This window comes from Anser brachyrhynchus (assembly GCF_964034855.1).
Source record: "Anser brachyrhynchus genome assembly, chromosome: 1".
Classification (NCBI taxonomy): Eukaryota; Metazoa; Chordata; class Aves; order Anseriformes; family Anatidae; genus Anser; species Anser brachyrhynchus.
In genome coordinates, this window is record NC_137694.1 from 4,395,165 (window position 1) to 4,415,981 (window position 20,817).

At 43.9% G+C, this 20,817-nt stretch overlaps 1 protein-coding gene across 4 annotated transcripts in view; it reads right to left on the bottom strand.

Moving 5' to 3' along the window:
* Positions 1–20,817, bottom strand: part of SFMBT2 (Scm like with four mbt domains 2) — a 117,897-nt gene that overhangs the window by 34,937 nt on the left and 62,143 nt on the right. For all 4 annotated transcript variants that reach the window (XM_080577364.1, XM_080577363.1, XM_080577365.1 and 1 more), the window contains 4 exons: positions 11,638–11,739; positions 10,837–10,984; positions 5,682–5,764; positions 3,876–4,002 (listed from right to left, as the gene is read on the bottom strand). In XM_080577364.1, the coding sequence (XP_080433490.1) occupies positions 3,876–4,002; positions 5,682–5,764; positions 10,837–10,984; positions 11,638–11,739 (460 nt within the window). The remainder of the gene's footprint in view (positions 1–3,875; positions 4,003–5,681; positions 5,765–10,836; positions 10,985–11,637; positions 11,740–20,817) is intronic.

Consider the following 20,817-nt stretch of genomic DNA (forward strand, 5'->3'; position numbering starts at 1 on the left):
TTCACACCAGAAAGTTTCAGCCTTAAAATCTAAAATGAACCTGTAAAAATTAACAATGCAGATGATGAGTAATAAAGTAGCAGCAAGTGATGGGATGTGCACAGCCTCGGATCAGCCCTGTACTTCTTTCCGTCCACAGGGGAACTATACTGCTGCTCATTAAATGCTTGCCCTGAAGTTTACAGAGTTTTGCTACTGTACAAAGCATGATTTATTAAGCAATGTTCCCTCATGTCTAACTCGACGCTGCTTAACTACTGCGTCCTGTTTTATGGCTGCAGTTTGGGCTGTCAAACAGCGAAACTGGGAGGGCAACAATGAAAGCTTCAGACGCGCCCATGATAAATGGTGGGACCCGAGGTCTTCAGTGATGGGCTCCCATGGCAGTTGGGAGTCTTGCTGCTACCAGAATATAAATAATCAGTTAGAAACAATAGTGTATTAATGGAGTTGAAAAAAAAACACCATGCCGTAGTCCAAGCCACATTTATTTTACAACTCTGCAAGCAGTGTTCTGCATTGTTGTTTTTTTAATGCCTAGTTTTAGGCTAACGCTGTGCATACTGCAGTCACGAATTTCAGCAGCAGCAAAGCTTTCTTTTTATTTTTGCAGTCTTTTGCATCTTTTCCTTTTACTACAGATCATTCTATTCCTGGTATTGAGATATAAAACAAGTGTAAAGCATTTATATATAAGAACTCAAAAGGCAAGGACATACACACAGGATTTTTATGACAAGTTGTAAAAAAAACTTCCTTTAAGAAATTAAGAGAGTAAAAAGGCAGAGAGAAAGCGACAAGGGAAGGGAGCGATACATGTGCCTTTCTCCCTGCCTTTATTCAGGGCCTTGGAGGACTGGTTGATTTAAAGACCCAAGAAACAGCATTCCTTGTTCACTGTAATGGGCAGTTTAGCGAATACTGAGTCCGTTTGAAAAAGTATTACAGATTAAAAAAAAAAAAAAAAAGATTCTGAAAGATTCCCAGACCCCATCAAATCCATATAGAAAAGTGAAGGCACCTCCCAATATAAGAAGGGCATTTGTGAAAATGGGTCAGATTCCTTGACCACATGGGTGTAAATTCAACAATGGTATTAGTGAAAAGTGAATTTCAAACAAACATTAATTCCAGTTCTTTCATAAACATATCTGCCAAGTGTCCAGAACAGGCTGCAAATGAGCTTTAGCTACCATGAGTCTGAAGGCAATTGGTTTTCACAGATGAAAAAAACAAAACCTGCCATTGCATGATGCTCTACCAAAAGCAGATGTACAAAGTTGTACCTGCTCTGCACACTGGAGATAAACACAGAGGGGACAAAGCTACATGCTGGTGATAGAGAAGGAAGATGATCTCCCCAGATTTTAGCCAGCCCAAGATGCAGGGCTTAGAAGCAAAGACACAACAAGCACTAAGCAGCTTGTCTGCCAAGCTTTAGATCAGAAGGAATCTCTCTTTAGGTAGCAATTGAGTTATAAATCTCTGAGAAAGGGATTTATCGCAGAGGCACCGGGAGAACCTTGTCTACCATATAATGCTGATTCTGTAGAGCTATATGCCACCGAACATCTGCCTTTGTTACATTTCAGAACAAGCTGCTAGCACAGATGAGGTACTTTGGGTTACATGTCAATGTTATTACTAACTTTAAGGGCTTTGATCTGAGACCTTTCCTCTCGTACAAACTGCACTGCATATTGTCAGGCGCTGAAATACTTCTTGGGTTATTACAATCAATGCACCATGGTGCTGAAGGGAAAAGTACTTCCCCTGCACCAGGGGATGATGAAGCTGTTAGCATCAGTCTGGCTTTCAGTGTTTTCCCAGCCCCAGAAAACTGAAAGCTGAGCACCTTGCAGAGGAGAGAAGGTGACTTTTGTGCAGAATATGCATGAGACTTCATTTCCCATGGGATCTATGCAGAAACCCCTCGCCCTGACCCCTGAAGGTCTGTCCTTTCCTGATATCATGTGCCTGAGCATGGTTTGTACCCCATTAACATTTTCCTAGCTGTTTTACCCTGGAAGAGCCAAAAAAAATTGCAATAATGTCTGAGAATAAAGCTTCACCCTGCTTTCACATTCAATCCTGACAAGAGTCTGGTTTTAATGCATTTCAGCAGAATTACTGAGCCATCATCCTGCCCCCACAGGCCATCACAGAAGAAATGGGTGACCCCTTTCCTCGCTCCCAGCTCCCACTACATGGCTCCCATGGAGCTTGCGGGTGTCACTGGCTTTAGCAAAGGGAAGATGCTCTGTTTCCTTTCGATTCTGGTCTCTGCAGGGCAACTCTGTATCTGTAACTTAGCACAAACTTAATTTTTCCCCATCCCTTCCTCCTCTTCTTCGGAGCCTGGGATACCAACAGCATGCACTACACCTTTGGCTGCAGATAAGACCATGCCTTGCTTTCCTTCCAGATCACTGAGAAACAAATGCCACTGTGTTTCCTGGGCTTGTATGTAGCAAGTTTTTAAAAGAATGCTGCTCTTTCATCCGCCCAATCTCTCCCAGATGCCTTGGAACACCTAGTGGCATCTATCAGATATGCATAAGCAGAGCTACATGGTTTCTACCTATCAATACGTGGCAGCAAGCAAAGGAATGAAGGCATTTTATCATCACCCTTTCATCATGGTAGCTTAACCAAATGCACTTTATTTTCCAAATGGGAGGGTTACAGCAAGATGTTCCCTTTTGACTGCGTCAGGGCTGGCAGCACAAGGCAGACACAAGCATGTCTCCCCCAAGCATTTATCCAGCAGCAGGAGCACAGATCGTACAGAGCCTGGTGATGGGCAGCACTCTGGGCCACCTGATGTGCCTTTGATATTTTCGTGGCTCCCCAGAAGAAAGCAAAGAAACATATGGCATTTGTAGTTGATGCTGACCCAATTACCATTGATTTCAGAGAGAAAATGAAGCTCTTATATTGACTGTAGATGAAGTTAGCAGCCTCTAACAATAGTGTGTTAGCTTGATGGGTAAAAATTAAAATATGTTGTGACAAGGACACAACAGCTTTATGGTTTATCACAGTGCTCATCAAAACACTTAAATAACCATGGCTTTCTGCTCTCAGTGATTTTACAAATAACGCTGTTTTTAAAGCAATAAGAAGAAGAAACCCTCTGCTGTTCTAAATTACCCTAATTTCAGACATCTTTGCTCAGATGAATTGAGGTAAAAGAAGTCCCAAGAGTAAAACCACATCAAAAATGAGCTCACCTATACCTCACTAAAGAAAAGGTAAAAATGGAGGGTTTGATACAGCATTATGCCCTGATAGTTTTTCAGCATTCTCCTAATACTGCTTGTAAAGTCATTGTATTCTCCACAGGCTGACAGCTTTCTAAACTATTACAGTTACTGCCCACAAAAGCTCTCTTAGGTCAATGAAAGAAGTGAGACAATCACAGAGTGGAAGGATGTGAGCAGGCAATGGCCACGGTGAGGAACAGAACATGTAGCAGTATGGATCTAGGGGAAACAAAGGATTGAAAAGAAGAGCAAAGAAGGGAGGAAGGAGGTTGCAGGAGGACCTGAGATCCCACAAGAGCATGTTGGAAATATCAGTGGAAGTCTCAGCCATATAAACAAGGCAGACATCCCACCCATTCCTAGGACAGAGATCTATCATGATGGCAGTGAGATTTCTATAGTCAACAGAGATCACTCTAATAAAGTCCAGGTGGTTGGAGGGTGGAAGGTCTTGTGGCTCCCTCCTGGAGAGAGCAGAAGACAATTCTTGAAAACTTACATGACCGATTAAAATGTATAAAAGGGCAAGGCCGAAGGAAGCAATATTGGGCAGAGGATGAAGGACAAAACAGGGAGGGTTTGAGTGAACCACACAAATACAACACGTACCTTCAAGGTGAAGCCACATTAACCGTCCTTTAACTGAGGTGATCGAGGCGACGCATATCTCCGCAGGATTCCTGGGGTTCACTGCCTCCAGCTTCATGTTCTTCGTAAAACCACGACTGAAGGATGTCTGAAAGAGCCAAGGACCAACACTGGAACATGGCACTGAAGCACTGAATGACTTTAAATATTCTGCTGGGAAGCATTGCATTAGCACCGTCTGCTTACTGCTGTAAGTGCAGGAGACACCGAAGAACCCAAAGGAATCCAGGTTTAAAATGGAGCTGCCCTGGACATGCCTATGAAAATGCCAATGATGGTGACAAATCAGGAAGCAATGTAATTCATGGTTTACACCAATCTCTAACTCTCTGAGACCGGGAGGAGGTTATTCCACACCAGCAAAGCCTGGCCAGAGGTGGCTGCAATGGTCCCAAATCAGTAGTGATCTCCCCAAATAAGAAATAAAAGGACCAAAACATGGGGTCATGAGCTTGTGAGAATGCTACTCTGTCACTTCCAGGGTCCCCTCTCCCTTTGCTTAAGCTCAAGCGTTGCTTGGACTGTCCCAAGCCTTGCCCAGAGCACAGACCAGCCTCACCCCGCAAAAAACAGACCTGGCCAGGACTGCAGAAAAGCAGGGTGAGTTTGTTTAAATGCTCGTTATGTTGCCTAACAAGGAAACCTCATTTATCATCACACTGCCTCCTTTCACTGCAGCTCAGTGCTGGAGGCTAATTTATACAGGATCAATGGCAAAACAGTTAGCTGGGAGTTTATTTTACTAAGCATTTGGTCACGTCAATCTATTTCATAACTGCCTCTCCTTGTTAAACATCCCCCCTGGGGAAACAGCTACAGCATACCCACTTCCAGCACCACGTCTGGCTGCACTAGGTGCGAGCTGTGCCTGCAAAAAGGCTTCCATCAAAGACCTGCTCACAGACATGAAACAAATGGACCAACCTGCCAGGGAGGTAGCCCAAGCGGCAACAGTAAGATTGCATCTCTCTGCAGAGAACTTTGTTATCAGGAGTGAAAGAATAACAGACATGTTCATCTGATTAATGTTTCTTTGAAAAAAAAAAAAAAAGGAGAAAAAATAGCGCTTAGACCTGATTTAATCTTTGGAGAATATTACACAGAGGCTATTTTCAAGGCTGCTGGTGTTGAGAGCACAGATCTATTACTTGAGAAAAAGGAAGGATATAAAAAGTAAAGGGAGGGTGCTTGCACAAGTGAAGCTTTTCCACTGTATCAGTGCAAAGCAGCACTGCCCACCTTCGCTCTGCACTTTCAGAAATCTTAACTTGAAGTCCTCTGAGACAGAGGGTTTTGCACAGGAAGGCACAATAAATGGGGCAAAGAAAACCTAACTCTGATTTGATTCCCAAGTCAAACTCTGTTGGTGGCACAGGTCTTCTGAATTCCTCAATAACAAGTGTTCAGGTCATCAGTTCACCATCAAAGATTTATTCCAGGCCAGGCTTGGGCCACTATGGATGGGGAAAGCCACTTCACAGCCCCCATGTGCCATGCAGAAACACGGCTGGTGTGACATGGGACTGCCAACACTCTGCTTTTGGGAAAGAGATGAAGAGCAGGGAATCTCACTGAATCAGGTCAGGACAAGAGTAAGATCATATTTTTTCTCTTTTAGAGGCAGACCTGAAACACTTTTCTGGCTTCCTTCCTATGACAGACAGACTCTTGGGGGACCTCCAAGAGTCTTGCTGCAGTTTTCTGGTGGAAGCAATCGTGTTTTACGTGTTCTGACAGGAGCAACACGGAGGCAAAAAGAGAGCTTACGTTTCTGAAGCACTGGTGAGGCGCCGCCTCCGCTCCGCACTGCTTCTGGTAATCGGCCCAGTCAAAGTCCTGGCCAGAGTAACCTGCAGGACAACAAGACAGAAAAACGTGCTATCAGCCACCGCTTCACATCAGAGGGAGAGCACAAATTGGGCCCCAAGCAGACAACCGTTTGCATTTCAGCATCCCACCCTGTCTCAGTGAAATGTGCAGGACCAGCAGAGCTCCCTGAATGCCCATTCCTACATCCTGAGGGCCAACACCAGCATCCCTCCAGCACCCACTTCTGCATTTCCCTTTGAAAACTTCACGTCTTTATTAAAAAGTAACAAAACATACATATTTTCCTTATTTTCCCTTTCCAGTGAGCATCTCTTAGGCTTTAATAAACCTGCAACTACCAACGAGTGCTACTGTCACTGTTTTCCAGGTGGGACTAGCCATAGACCTCTTTCTCCTTCCTTTAGGTATCTAAAAGATGGAGCTGTGGAGCGAGACATCAAGGGTTCATCAGCAGTCAACAAGAAGTGGGCCAGCACAAACAAAAGATGATCCATCCCGTCTCACACCATGAGATAAACTCTCCTCTCTCTCCATTGGTACCGATGTACCCTACATGACTGACTTTCCAGCAGCTCAGCATACACGAGCTGAATCCCACTGCAGTCAGCATGTTACCCAAGGTCGTACGGGAACCTGAAGCAGAGCAGGAAAATGAACCCAGAATTCCCAATTCCTAAAGTCTCAGCAACCAGATGATCCTCCCAGCTTCTGGTTCTAGGGAAAAATGGAAGGGACAGTGATTTACAGGGGCAGCTCTTGAGCAGTCCCATCACAGAGAGACAAAATCTCTACTCATCCACACTTCTTACGTGGCTGTTCATGCAATAAATTCCTGGGAAAAGGGGTCTTTTTTTTTTTAGTTGCTTTATTTTGTTGTTTGCTTGATTAATTTTAATCTCTTTCTCAGCCTAAGTTTTTATAGTGCTTCTTATCACTGAGTGCTAACCCTGTCCAGGGCTCTGGGATGATGCTGTAATAACATTATTGCAGAACTACTCTCACTGGAAAGTTTCAGGAGTCATCTAAAGGCCAAATTCTCCCCTTAATCTCCCTGTCTGGCATTTCAGCCTGGACTCAATCTTAAAGAATATCCCTTAATGTCTTTTTCATTGACAGTCAAAAAGGGACACTCAAGATCAGATGGGAATGAATCATTTATGACAGTGAAAATCGTGATTTTTTTTTGTACTCAAGAAAGGACTGGAATACTGAGTTGTAGTCACTTATCCATCAACCAGATCCAAAAAAAAAGGATTTAAAAACTTTGAAAATGAAGTCCCAAGCATCCTGCTAAGATGCAAGTATCTGGGATAACACGAGCTTCTAAACTTAATGACTGCATTCCTGACAAACAAATTAATGAGATAAAGCCGTGAGCAGTAAAGGGTCCTAAGATGCCTGTCTCAGTGGGACATGAACATGCAATAGTAAAACACAATAATGATAGGAAAGCTAGAAATAAACATGCACAGGGAAGTATAAAAGGGCCATCACTTACAGGGAATCTTCATTTTTTCATATGAAAAAACTCCCTGTATTGTTTTCACATAAATTAACAACCAATTCCTACAATAGTATTTTCTTACTGCTGCTTTTCCATCTCCTTTTTCCTCTCTAGTTATTCACTTGCCAGATACTTTTCAGCTTCATAAAATGAAATGGAAAACAGGAGGAGAAGCGCACATCCTATCAGAAGAGATTCATCTGATCACATACAGATGTTTGCAGTGGCGGTGCCTAGAGCTGTGTCTGTCATCCCAGGGCTCCCTGAAGAGTCAATGGAGAAGTAGGCAGATCTAGCGGTGATCTGTCTGTCCTCCTTCACGAGGAGCAAAATCACTCTGCAAAATTCCCTTTCACACTTCATTGATTCCAGAGGCAGTTATGATGATGGACTCGGATGGAGACAGCCACAGTGCAGTTATCCATACTAAATAATATCAGGCTCACCCCATGATGTTCCCAGGGACCCAAAAACCTGCCCACACCCTGCACATTCTCATGTCTCCGATTTAAACCCCTCATGAACAGCTTTGGACTCTTCATTTTGGCAGAGTGGATGGGAAAGGCACGCTGACAGGGTTTCAGCAGGATATAAAAACCTGAGTTGTCACACACAACCTGTTGGCTTGGCCATGCACTACCCAAATCTCTGCGAGACCCTTTGCTGGAGACTTCAGTTGGAACAAAACCCAGGAGGGCAGTTTGCTGTAACTCACTTCAGCAGCCCAACGAGGACTGCTCCATGAGGACCATACACAAGAATCACCTTCAGCCAAACCTGGACCTCTTCACAGAGCCTCATGATGTAAGGTAAATGTGTGCCCTCATTAGCACATGGCATCCCCATACTGTTAGCCTTTAAAGCTCAGCCCACATAATAATGTTCAAAGCTCGGCTTCCATGATTCACCTACTGCCCCCCATACATGTAAAACCTCATTGCGACTGCTATCTTGACTCTCAGCAGTTTAATCAGAAATAAATGTAACAATACAAATGTAATGGAGGTTTTGGAAATGGTATTTCCTTAGTAAGCCTCATAACTAAGAGTGCTACTGCAGTGTTTTTCCCCCTCTTAATAGCTCATAAAAAGGAACAATGGTTGCCACTCTAAAGGGAAGTGGTCTATAAATCCAGCTCCAATAAATATAAACAGTGCTTGTTCAATGTTTATACACCAGCAGTAAATGGGTATTCATTTTTGGCACTGTACAGGAAAATACTGCTCTCTGTTTCTAGTAGCAAATGTTTGCACCTCCTGTTCGTGACTCATCTATTACATGTTTGGTTTCAACACAGGCCTGACAGGCAAAAAAGCAAAAGAACAGATATTAAAGAAATAAAGTACTCTGAACCCAAATATCCCAACCTGCCATGCTGTTCTGATGAAGTTAAATCAGTTAATTTTAAAATCAGAGAACTTCCCTGTCAACCATAAATAAACCCAAACAAACAAGCCCAGAATATAGCAATGACACTTCGCACCAAGAGAAAAAGGACTTCTGTGGTTTTCCCTTGTCATCTGCTGATCCATGGGAATTTTTTTCTGCCTTTCAACAAGGGGAGCCATTTAGGCAACACTAAATTTTGTCAACATTGCCAAGCAGAAGAACTGTCAAATCTGCATTTAAAAAAAAAGGTAATTCTGGATGCCCCAGGGCAGGTAGAGCCATCCAGTGGTTTGAGTGGAAATGGTGGTATTCCCTCCTCCTTCCACAGACCGATTCAACAGCAGTGTTGGAGCCCTCATATCAGCCCTGATTACTTCTCTATCCAAAGCTGATATTATCCTTCTCAGAGAACACCTCAAATGTGGGTCTGGATGCATTTCACTTTTGATCTATATTTTCCTGCTGTTTTTGTTGTTGTTGTTGTTGTTTTTTCTTGTTGGTTGTTTTTTTTCAGAAAGTGCTCCAGTGTCTAATCACATTTTAGTGACTTGAAGTGCGTGCTTGCTAATGGAAGAGTTTTTTGACACCTTAAGTCCTAAGATGTATTTTGGGCATGCAGTCCCCATTCACACTAGAAGAAACCACATATTTTGTGCATCTATATACCACTTGCTGTACACTTCTTTTAATAGCTCCTCTCCATGATTTCTGATCTGACAGCAGAAAGGGACTTTATACACTTTCTGAGCCCAGGTAGACCCCAATCACCAGACATTACACCAGATGCCTCCTTGCTGTTTAAACTTTACTGACCAAATTGAGAAATACATTAGGACAGGTAGAAGGATGCTACAGACACTTCTAAATATGTTGGTGTCTAAAAGAGAGTGCTCATACACCTGACCCATAAAACACCACCTCAGACAGGCTTTGTACCAGCATGGACTGGAAATTAATAGGCCATGACCCTTTAAAGAGAAATGTCTGGCCTATGGTTTACTTAAGTTAATTAGCTGGCCTGGGGGAAGCTGCATGTGAATTTGTGATGGAAAAAAAATAATCAAATCCATACAAAACAAAACAAGAAAACACTGAATTTACTTCCATTTTTAGCAACTTTTCTGGCCAGTGAGCACTTACACAGGTATTGTCCTTACACTGGAATTTAAGCAGAAGGGAGGTAAAGCATCCACAGAGTGCATTTATTTCAGTAAAAGCAACAAATTAATCATAGATACACCATATACAGCTGCACGCACAGGGCTCCAGGACTTTGGTGAGAATTTCAAGTTACAATCTACGTAAGAGGACTCTGAATCTGGCAGGGAATAACCCTTCACTTCCTTGGGATTAGCAGAAGCATATATATATGTATATATATATACACACACACACACACGTAATTTCCCAAAATGAAGACAAATATGCCTGTACACAACTTCATAGGATTTTTTTAAGCATTTCTTCTTCTCCCAAGCAATGCCATTTTTTGGCAAAAGTCCAACACCAGATTCAAAAATCCAAAATTCCAGAGAGCCAACGTATTTTGCAAGTGAAGAAATATTGCTAAGGCACTGCAGGTGGTTGTCTGAAATTGCAAGTAATTAACTGCACTGCTACAAAGTTGGGAAACAGCATGGTTGGAGGCTGTTTCTCCTAGCTCTGACCCGAGCACTGCTCTGAATTTGTGCTCGCCTGGAGTTTTTTCGAGACAGCTAAAGAAATGTCTACATGCTCCTAGCAGGCAGTTATGAGCTTACTGGTGAGGCACAAGGTGATTTCAATACAGGAGATATTTAGATTTAGGAGCTTTGCTTCATCTCAGCATTGCACCTATGGGGATGCTGTAGTGGAGCTGCCTGGTTTGTCTCTAACATAATACGGTTTTTAATGCTCCTCTTGTGCTCTGCACACACAAAGCAGCAGCAAGATGCATTTTGCAAGAATTTCCTAGGCTTCAGTGTAGCTTGCTTCAGAATTCAAAGCACATGGACATCAATCTATCAGCATGGCACGTTTGCAGAGATGTTCACAGGCTGTTACAAGCCAGAACAGCCCCAGTGACTCAACAGAGATGCTCTGGCTGGAGATGCTTAATGTGATGCTGTGCAGCAAAAAGCGGCATGGTTTTAAAGGCAGATAAGAGGAGGCTAGCTTCCTTAAGAGGAAAGCTGCAAATCATCGAGAAGGAATACAAACCCTTGGGAGGTGTGAGATTGACTCCATTTTTAAGGCACCACTGTATTGGCAAGATCCCTAAGGAATCCGCATGGCAAAGCATTGAGATTTTGCTGGGTTCAGGTCTCAGGTCATCAATGGTCACTTGTAAATAATGATTGTTAAAAACCTAAGGGAAGAAAAAGAAGGAAACAAAATCAGGTGTTAAATTCGTCACAACACCAGCAAACACAGAAAGCTGAAACAAACTGGAATCAAACTACTCCTGAAAATAACCCCCAGTCACCTAACACTTGTCATCAAAGTGATCTGCCAAAGAGATCAAGGCTTGAGTTTTACAGATGAGTAAACCAAGGCAAGGGAAAGCTCCATCATCCAGGGTCACTCAGTGTGCCCATGGCTGAGCAGGGACTGGAGGCAACCCTGAAGACCCCATGGCCTTCCCCTCTCTTGCTTTGAGAGTGTGAATTAAATACCCAGGTACCCTGTCTGTCCAGCTGTTTTATTTCAAAGGATTTCCCAGATGTGCAGGGAAAATACACATGCATGGAGAGAAGACAGGGATATAAGAGAGATTCCCTATTTCTGCATGAAAGTGGTAGATGGACATCTTCATCCCAATCAGATCTAAGTGCATATATAGTCACCTAGTGATGCTGGTGCGACAGAAACAATTCCCGAAGAAGGAAAACATTCACAGATGACTTTTAAACATGCTTTTTAATGTGTTCTCCAGGCAATGAAGAACTACTCCTGAGTTTTTCTAAATATTGTGGAAATCAGTAGGAACGGTCTTCCCAGCCCTCCTTGCCGGGAGCTCACCTTGGTCACTGATGCAGGACAGACATGAAATGGCTCCCTCATATTCACCGCCTCCAGCTTCATCCCCACGGTGAAGAAGTGGCTTCGCAAATCAGCGTGGTCCTGGGGAAAGAACAGGGAGGAAGAACAGGCGGTGTGTCAGCACCATCCACCAAGGAGGGGTCAATACTTTTGGAAATCTGTTTGAAATGTCTCCATGTGGGTTTTGTTACTCATCTGACTGCCAGATTACCTGCATCCCCAAATCCAACCAGGTGCTCCTGGTCCTCCTATGGGTGGAAGCAGCCCAAGATGGCCCTAATTCACCCTGGTGGATGCCTGGCTCCTGCAGGGCACCAAATACAGACCTGTGCTGGTTGCCATGTACCATAAGAGGCAAGGTCTTTTCTCCAACCATATCGAAGGTAGAATAAAGTGCAGACACTGAAGTTGGACCCAAAAGGTGGGCAATGAGAGAACATGGTGGTGGGAAAACACGGAACTGTGTTCAGGAACATGCCCATCATGACACCTTCAACTGGCATCAAACCTGTCTGTGCCCCGAAGGCTGCACGCAACAGCTTTGTGGCATCAGCAGGATGCAGTCCCAAAGCCCAGAAACAACCCTGGTTCAACTCCCTAATTTGCCATCAGTTTACTGTTACATCTATCAAATTACTCCATCACTCATGATCCCTGTCCAATAGGCATATACGTTGGCATCCTAATCCCAAAGTAATGATCGTATTTTGTGTTCATTCAATAAAAGTGTCCTACAGTATTTCTTAACAATCTGTGTTTCAGCCAAAACATGCATAAAAGGCGATGCTGTTACACTTAAAACATGCACACACACATTGAACTCAAAAATACATGCAGAAAGCTACCTAATAAAGTGCTTAGCTGTGTCATTCCCACCTACATTCATTGCTACATGTTGTACTCTTGTTCTAAAATGATTTTCTATTGATCTGAAGTTGTATGTCGTTGTTCTTTCCTTCCCAAGAATTGTTCTCGCTTGCAGACTTAACAACTTCTATTTTGGGATTGTACATTCCCGGTGCCATTAGAGATAAGGGGTTTTACAAGATCCTACTAAGGCTAAAGGAATAGTTGTTTTCATCTTACCCAGCTTTGCGATGTTATAGTGCCTTTTATGTGAGAACCAAAAAGCAGTCAAAAAAAAAGTATCGTAATGACTTTAGCTTCACAGCAGGGGAAGTATGTACCAATGGGGAAACTGAGGAAGATTTAGCAATAATGGTCCAAAGCACCACAATGGACTAATGGCTGAGGAAGGAGCAGACGTTTAGGAGTTCGGGTGTCCTGCAGCATACTGTCAGCTGTACTTGCAATTGCTGGCAGTTACTTCCACATCACTGAAGTCCCAGCAAGCCAAGAGACCCATTTCTGGCAGTTTTACGATGTGAACGTTTCGCTGAATAAAAGGCTGATTCAGGAAAGAGAATTTGGCTCCTTGTATATAGACGTTGCACAGTTCAAGGGATGCATCAGTCAGACAGGTTATCGAAACTGCCATCTTTACTACCAAAAATACTTCAGCTGGGAAAAGATGATGGCTGCAAAAATCAGACCTCACTGGCAGTGAACTTCAAATCTCCAAAGGCAGAAAGCATCTGGGCTGGAGGGATGACTCCTTTCCTACAGAGGGATGACTCCTTTCCTACACGAGGATCCACACCCAGCACCTCTTAATCCTTGGGGTGAGGTTGTAAAGAAAAGGCAACTGTGCAAAACGTACATCTGGAAGCAAGCTTACACTGCAGCATCTTCCCATCAGAAGATACAGGATTCAATTCACGCTCGCATCCGGCTTCGCTACATAATAAGCCGAGATCTACCAAAGTACTTAATCATGTTTATCTTTAAACATGCAAGTAGTTACACCAACTTTGTAAGTGATTTGTTGATTGAGACCAAAATACTTAAAACCATATTGCTTCTCATTTTTATTTGAATCAGTTTCTTTGGTTCTGCTCCTTTTTTTTTTTTTTACTCTGGCCTTTTTTCAAGGGGAAGAATAATTAAGCAGGAAAAATCATGAAGTTAATAACATTTAAAGCTATTTGTTTTACTTCAAAAGCACATCCCCTTTTGTCCATGTGCTATGTATCTTAGGATCAAATCTCCCTTCTCATTCAGTGGGGCATGTAAACATCTTTAATGTTTAAATTAACAGCAAGAATAAACTCCCAAGGGGAACTTGTGGGATCTTAGGTACGTCTCCTTTTTAAGGCAGAAAATTCTTTTTGAAACAGGAACGTACATTTGTTTGGAGAAGAGCTGTGGAAGCAAAAAGCATGTCTGTGTTAAATGTCATTTTTGAGATGGAAAGGCTTTCATGGAAAAAAAAACCTTTGTATTGTACCTCTCTGGCAAATAGTCAGGGTCTGGATATTTGTTCTCTTTCACATATTTGTTAAAGAGAAGCATCAAAATTTACCAAAAGAGCCTTAGATTTCTGCAGCCACAAAAAGAAAATAGATCCCAATGCCGTTCTCCGGCTCCAGTGCTGGAGTTATCACAGCCAGCAGGGAATTACTTAGGATTTGGCATATGCTCCTCTTCAAAACTCCAATTAATTTACATAATTTCTAAGAATAGGTTTTACAGAAGTGAAGGCAAAGCTTTTAATTAGTATTAGACTCAAAGTGATACAGTGGATAATGAACTGCGCTCTCTTCCCATTATTCACACTGACAGGGAAGATGCCCGTTAAATAAAAGCAGCTGCAAGAAGAGGACCAAAGGGGTGAGACCTTCCCCCTGCTCCCCACCAGACCCTGCAGCAGAGCAAAAGCAGTGCCTGAAATGTTTCTGGGTGGCAGAAACCAACCCTTTATGACTGTCCATGGCATTCAAAGCCACCTATGAGGATGTCACCAGCCATTAATTTCTAGCAACTACTTCAAGCAAGTTTCAATTTGCTTTGCAATGGAGTCGAATAGGTCAGTTGGAGCACTTTATAGCCCCGTGCATGGTGAACCTCTACTCCTGCTGGCAGGTAATGCTTCCCAGAAACAGCCCCACTGACCATGCAGATTTACACAAGCAGCTAGCCTGTCTAACAGGCAACAGAAATAACCTCCCAGCCCTCACTGCTGGTAAGCAGTCAAGAAAGCTAGCCCGACAAGCCACAATAATGCTGAGAAATCCCCTACAGCAAAGCGAAAATCACACCAAGGGAAGTACAATGAATTAACGTGGAACGAGCACCAGAGTTGCTCATTCAAAGGGTCACCATCTCTAACATGATGGATTACAGCCCACAATGGTGCTTACAAGCAATGAATGGAAAATTGCAGAACCCTCTACTGAATGAACGTCTGTCACTTACAGCCCAAACCCATCGGCTGTCACAACTCTCACTGCAAAGCCCAGGAAGCAATTCAGCTCAGCCCCACTCTTGCCATTTGAGAGCAGCTTGCACTTGCAAAATTTGCCGGTTTGCATGGGCTGCAGCCCTCCAGGCCACCTGAAAGTCAGCTTTACTTTAACTCATCTGCATCATTATCTGCATCTTCTTAGAGTACATTTTTTGCAGCCTTTCCACAAAAACATCTTTGCAACAGCTCAGTGCAACAAGCATTGCCTCCCGTCATCCAGCTGCAAGGCTGAATGTTGGAACGGCTGAAGGTCAAACAAGAAGTCAGCAACTGGGCTGGGAGAAGAACCAGGCTCCTAATTCCCAACCCTCTTCTTCAGGTGCTGAGAGAACTGCCTGACTTTCTCCTTCATAGCTAATGAGCCACAGGCAGTGCAGGTTTCAAAAATGTCAGGGTGACTTGGGAGCCTAAATGTCATTCCAAAAGAAGCCCACAAACAGATTTACAAAAGTATTCAGACTCAAGGATATGGACAGGCTTTAGGGATGCACCTGTGTGGGTGATGTGCTTAAGTCCTAAAGAAAACTCACTGACTTCCTCTGAGCATTGGTCTTGAACTCAAAAAGATATACTGCAAAATCAGTTATTTGCCCTTTCTGGTGCCTAAATACGTTGCTAAATCTGGCTTCTGAGTATTTCTACTACACCAATGTCATTTAAGTGTAAGTAAACTCAAGTTTGTCCACATCACAGCAGTATTCTGGTCATAAAATACTGGAGCTCAGGTCTTTTTACACTCCACCAGGCAAAGCAGAGAGCAGTGGGACTTGGCTAAGCTGCTTTTGCCTGTGGCATTTAGGGAAGTCATCCCATGGGCCCGTTCTGGTAGCTGTGTCCACAAATCCAAAGAAAGGCATGTCCTTCTGGTTCTGAAATGCTCGTTCTTAGTCCATTTTCCTCAACATAAAGCACTGGAGTCATCTCATTTTAAACCCAACAGCTTACACAGCATGCAGATAAGGGGAAAAGTCTGATTTTCAAATACCCCCAAACGCAGGGTTCTTTTAGTCCAAGATAGTCACATTCACACCAATTATAAGTACTCAGAACTAAGCCTGAACACTGAAAAGTTGCAAAGTTGAGAGGCTGATCAGAAACAGCAAACAATTAATGTATGATTAACCTGAGCCTCCTTTCATCCTCACCAGATGCAACAGTGTGAAATGTTGTTCCCTTCAATCACCTCTCTCCTGCTTTCCCCTACTAAGGACATAGAAGAAGCAGGCTCCATCTGGTACGACTGGAAACATATTATTTATTTCAGCTTTTGTTTTGAAAGAAATTGCTTCCCCCAGTGTTTTCCCTAATTCTCTGAGATACTGGCTGCTTCTAATGGCCTCATTTTAATCACAAAGCTCATGTCTGGTAACCACTCACATGTACAGCAATAGCAGTGGTTAAACTGCCTCTACAGGAATCTGACATTTGTTTTTTAATTGAGCAAAAAAAATAAATAAAGAAACCCTCCCAACTGCAACCCTTTGCATTATTTGCAGATGAATCAGTCTTGTTTGCGATTCATCAACGTCCTTTGCTAAACACGGAGCAATTTTCCCTGAAGACACGCTCTCTGCAGGGACCCAGAGATCCCCCAGTAACACACAACAGGAGCAAATTGTCCCTCATTTGGACGAACGTGGTGGTGGGAAGACCAGCCTGGAGAGATGTGTGGTGGGATGAAGAGGATAGGGTGCTGGGAAGGAGGCTTTGGAGGCTCTGCAACCCTGAGCTTGGCAGCCGCGACCACTTGTGCCTACCGAAGAGCCCCTTAAAAACCACAGATGCTTCTGCCTAGGATCAAATTTAGCCCTACAGATTTTAAGCTTCTCTTTTTGAATAAAAATAGTTACCATAGAAACAGCAACGTTGCAGAGTAGCCGGGCTAAATCCAAATACACCTTCTCCGTATGGCTCGGCCTGCTGCAGATGGCATTAGGGCAAAGATCCCCTCCTACACAGTGCGTGCTTTGATTCGCCTGGGCGGTGGAAGCACGGGTGGCAGAGGCAGAGGTAAAAGAGACAGATAGGCATCCACTTTTTTCATTTTTTTCAAATACCTTACAGCAGAATTACTGCGTTCAGCATCGCCACACCACTTCTGGTGTTTGCTAGTGAACCTTTGTGTCGTATTCATGGCTCCCATCTCACACATGGGAACACTGACCTGCATGCTCAAAATGAAACTAAGACTGCCTCTTTTCACACCTCTAAGTAAGTAAGAGGGGGCTGAGTCCCCACAGGCACTTGCTTGGATGGAGTCTGCCCTCAGTAACATCCCGGCAGTAATTGCTATTGAGAAATCGGTGGGAATTTGTCGGAAGAGAGAGGATCAGAATAAATTAAATGCACACTGTGAGTTGCATCCTTCTCACAAAACAGCTTTGGGACAGAGCTGACTTTTATTTTCTCTGGGAAAAGTCATCCATCTGAAGATGGATGGTACACCCACCCCCTGCATGAGAGTGGACTGGTTGCAGGTGCACATTGGCTCTTCTGAAGGGCAAACACTGCCATGGCCAAGGGTGTGGGAGGCAGAGGTCAGGTCTTCATGAACAAACTCCTCCACACTGAACTTGGATGCAATAAATAAAACAGATAGGGCCTTTCGCTAACCTCTCATCATCCCGAAAGACCTCTGGTATGTAATGGAGAAAGAAAACCAAGCTTGCTAAACGTGCAGCTAGGAGGACAAAGAAGGAAGCAGGTTGAGGGACCTACTCAACCCATCTGCTTTGCTTCAACTCCCTCCAGCACTTCTCTTCCCATCCCGACTTTCACACAGTGCTGCCAATAGACCCTTGGGGCATCTCAGAAGGCAGGGCCTGGCATCTCAGACAGGGCTTGACTTCGTTTGCCTCCTTGGAATGCTCTCCCTACCTGCTTCCTTGCACAGCCCACCATCAGGATGGATCTGCAAAGAAGTTAAGACTTTTTTCCCCATCAAGTCTTTCTACCAGATTTCACCTCACCTGAGTGGCATCTTCGGTATTGGAGACATCCTTGCTCCCAAGGGCCAGGAAAGCAGTTTGTAAGGACCTTTGGGGGATTTTCTTAATGATGGTCATTAGGTCTTACAAAGATAAATGGATTTAATGAGCTGAGACAGGAGTGGGTCAAAAGACGGAGGCACATCCGAGGGGATAGGAGGCCATGCATGTCACCCAGCCAGGCAAAACGCAGCCAGGGAGAAGGGCTGACGAGTGCTACGGATGAGGAAGAACAGATGGAGTATAAATAATTTGGCAGTCTGTAAACTACATGGCAACTCGTGGGTTATTAAAGCACAGCGTGCACCATGAAGGCCAGCCAAGCCATCGGTGCATGAAGGGGCTGGGGATTGCTAATGCTTGAATTTGGCTTCCATGTGAAACCAAAAGCACGGCTGCTTTAACCTGCTGCATCAGCATGTGCCCATCCATTATGGGGGCTGAAGACGGAAAAACCCAGTTGGACTTCAAGTCCATTCATCCACTCAAGTCAGGATTGTCTGGGACAGATAGTCAAGGGCAGAAAAGTAGCCCTTGAGCCCTTGAGTATCTCTTCCTTGCACTGAAACTTCACTGTAAGACCAAATAATAGAATAAAACACCATAAAACAGACAAATAAATTATTATTTTTTGAGAGATGTTCTTCAAAAAAAAACAACTCAAAATCTTGTGTTAATAGTCCATCTTAATCTCATACTTAATACCAAAAATGGGCAATTCAGCTGATGGAAAACTAACAAACAAACATATATATTTGGGAGTGGGAAAAGAAGTCCTGTTTAATATTTCTCCTTGTACTTTTGAATATGGAACAAGAACCACCCAGTTTGGTGACGGGTGCTCCCTTCATCATTCTCAGTAAGAGAGAATTGTCCCAGATGATTTCTTCCATCCATTTTTAGTTTTAGTTTTAGTTTTAGTATTAGTATTAGTATTAGTATTAGCATTAGCATTAGCATTAAGGACTACCATTACTGATTATAGGAAACACCCAAGTGCTCCAGTTAGAAATAGGGTCACACTGGGCTGGGCGCAGTGTAGGGTAACAGGTGTTGTTTGCCAGAGAGAATAATTCCAAGTGGGGAAAAAAAAAAAAAGCCACCACCACCCCTACCAGAACAACTTTAGGAAAGGAGAACCAGAAAGGTGGAGACAAGAGGAATGGGACCAAAAGTTATAAATCAGGAATCAGCACCTTCGATAACCCCTCTCTCTCCTGAGCATCTGTGCTCTTCAAGCAGCTGAACACAGCCCGGGTTAGGGATGCGGCTCCATCCAGCCTAGCCAACAGGAACCACTTTATGCTGGGGGATTGCGAATAGGATGCCCATATGCAATATCCATGGAGAGGTGACGGGCACCCCAATTCCTGGGCAGGATTTAGCTGCCCAGACAGAGGTGTCTGGGTGAGCTGAGAGACACCCAGGGATCCAAACCTGCACGGGGCCCACAGATACAGCACAGGAGGCCAGGGAGAGCTTACTGGGGTGTCAGAGAAGATCCCCAGGACACTAATCCACCTCTGCCTGCGAAACTGAATCCCATGATCTATATCCAGCCTTCATCTTAACCAAATTACAAGGATTTAAGTCTAAAAAAACACTTTTATTCATAAATATTAGGATTAAAAGGCACTGTGGTTGGAGTCTGGCTTCCTGCTGCAAGGCCTCTCCTTAGGAAGCACCAACATGGCATCACTGAAGCAAACTCTGGTGTCACACAGCTTTAAAACTGGCCTCAGCGACAGTCCACCCACCTTTATTCACACCCAAAGCCTTGGCCATTTTCTCAGCTCTGAAGCCCGACCCGTTTGTGACTGGCATTCAGCCAAGCATAGGGACACCTACAGCACCCTGAAACCAGAGCACGAACAGCAAAGGACACGTTTCCCTGGGTTGCGGATTTTTGGAAGGATTTCTGCTCCTAAACTATGCAAACACCCTTGAAAATCCAGTCTGTATTTAGTTTTCTTTAAGAATCAACATGTTTTCTAAAAAGAACAGAATGACAAAACAGAGGATGCATTGCACAAAGCTTCTGTGAAAAAAAAAAACTTACTCCAGGAGGTGCAGTTTGCAAAACACTATGTTTAGTAGCTATATAATAGTGACATTTTCTGGCAGTTGAACATCACGTTCCTTCTCAAAGGATCCTAAAGCGTTTTACAAATGCTTTCAACATACGGCCAAGTGTAAAACAGCACCAAAAAGAACGAAGATCCTGCTTGCAACCAGCTCGTAAGGTCTGGTGCCCTCTCCTTGGATGCTAGGAGGGGACTGGGCCTGCACTTTTACAAGGGATTTTCGGACATGCTGAAGACCACCACACACAAGTCCAGCTGTGCCGTGCTGCTCAGCATTGATAATTCAGCCTCAAATGCATGGCATACAAGGTCTCAGGCAGAATCCGACCCCATGGCACCAAAACCAAAGTGCTTCTCCCCCAACAGCAACGAAGGGCTGATAAACCCCCAAGAGAGCCACTTTTCCCACTACAAATGAAGACCTGCTTTTCTGGCACCGCTACCTGGGACCAGTTTGACTGTGCACTACACAGCCCACAGCCAAGCACAGCTCAAATGACAACAGGAATTTAAGTCGCAATTCAGCCAAAAAAATGTGCATGTGCTCACCCTACGGACCGCTCATGTCTGTACAGCAAGCACACACTTACGCTCTCCTCACTGATGGATTTCTGTAGGGAAACGTGGAATATAATTGCTCAGTGGGCAGTTTACCATTTCTGCCAAAGTAAACATTTCCAGCTTTCCAGAAGACCAAGATCTTTAACAGTTGCCAGCTGTCAAA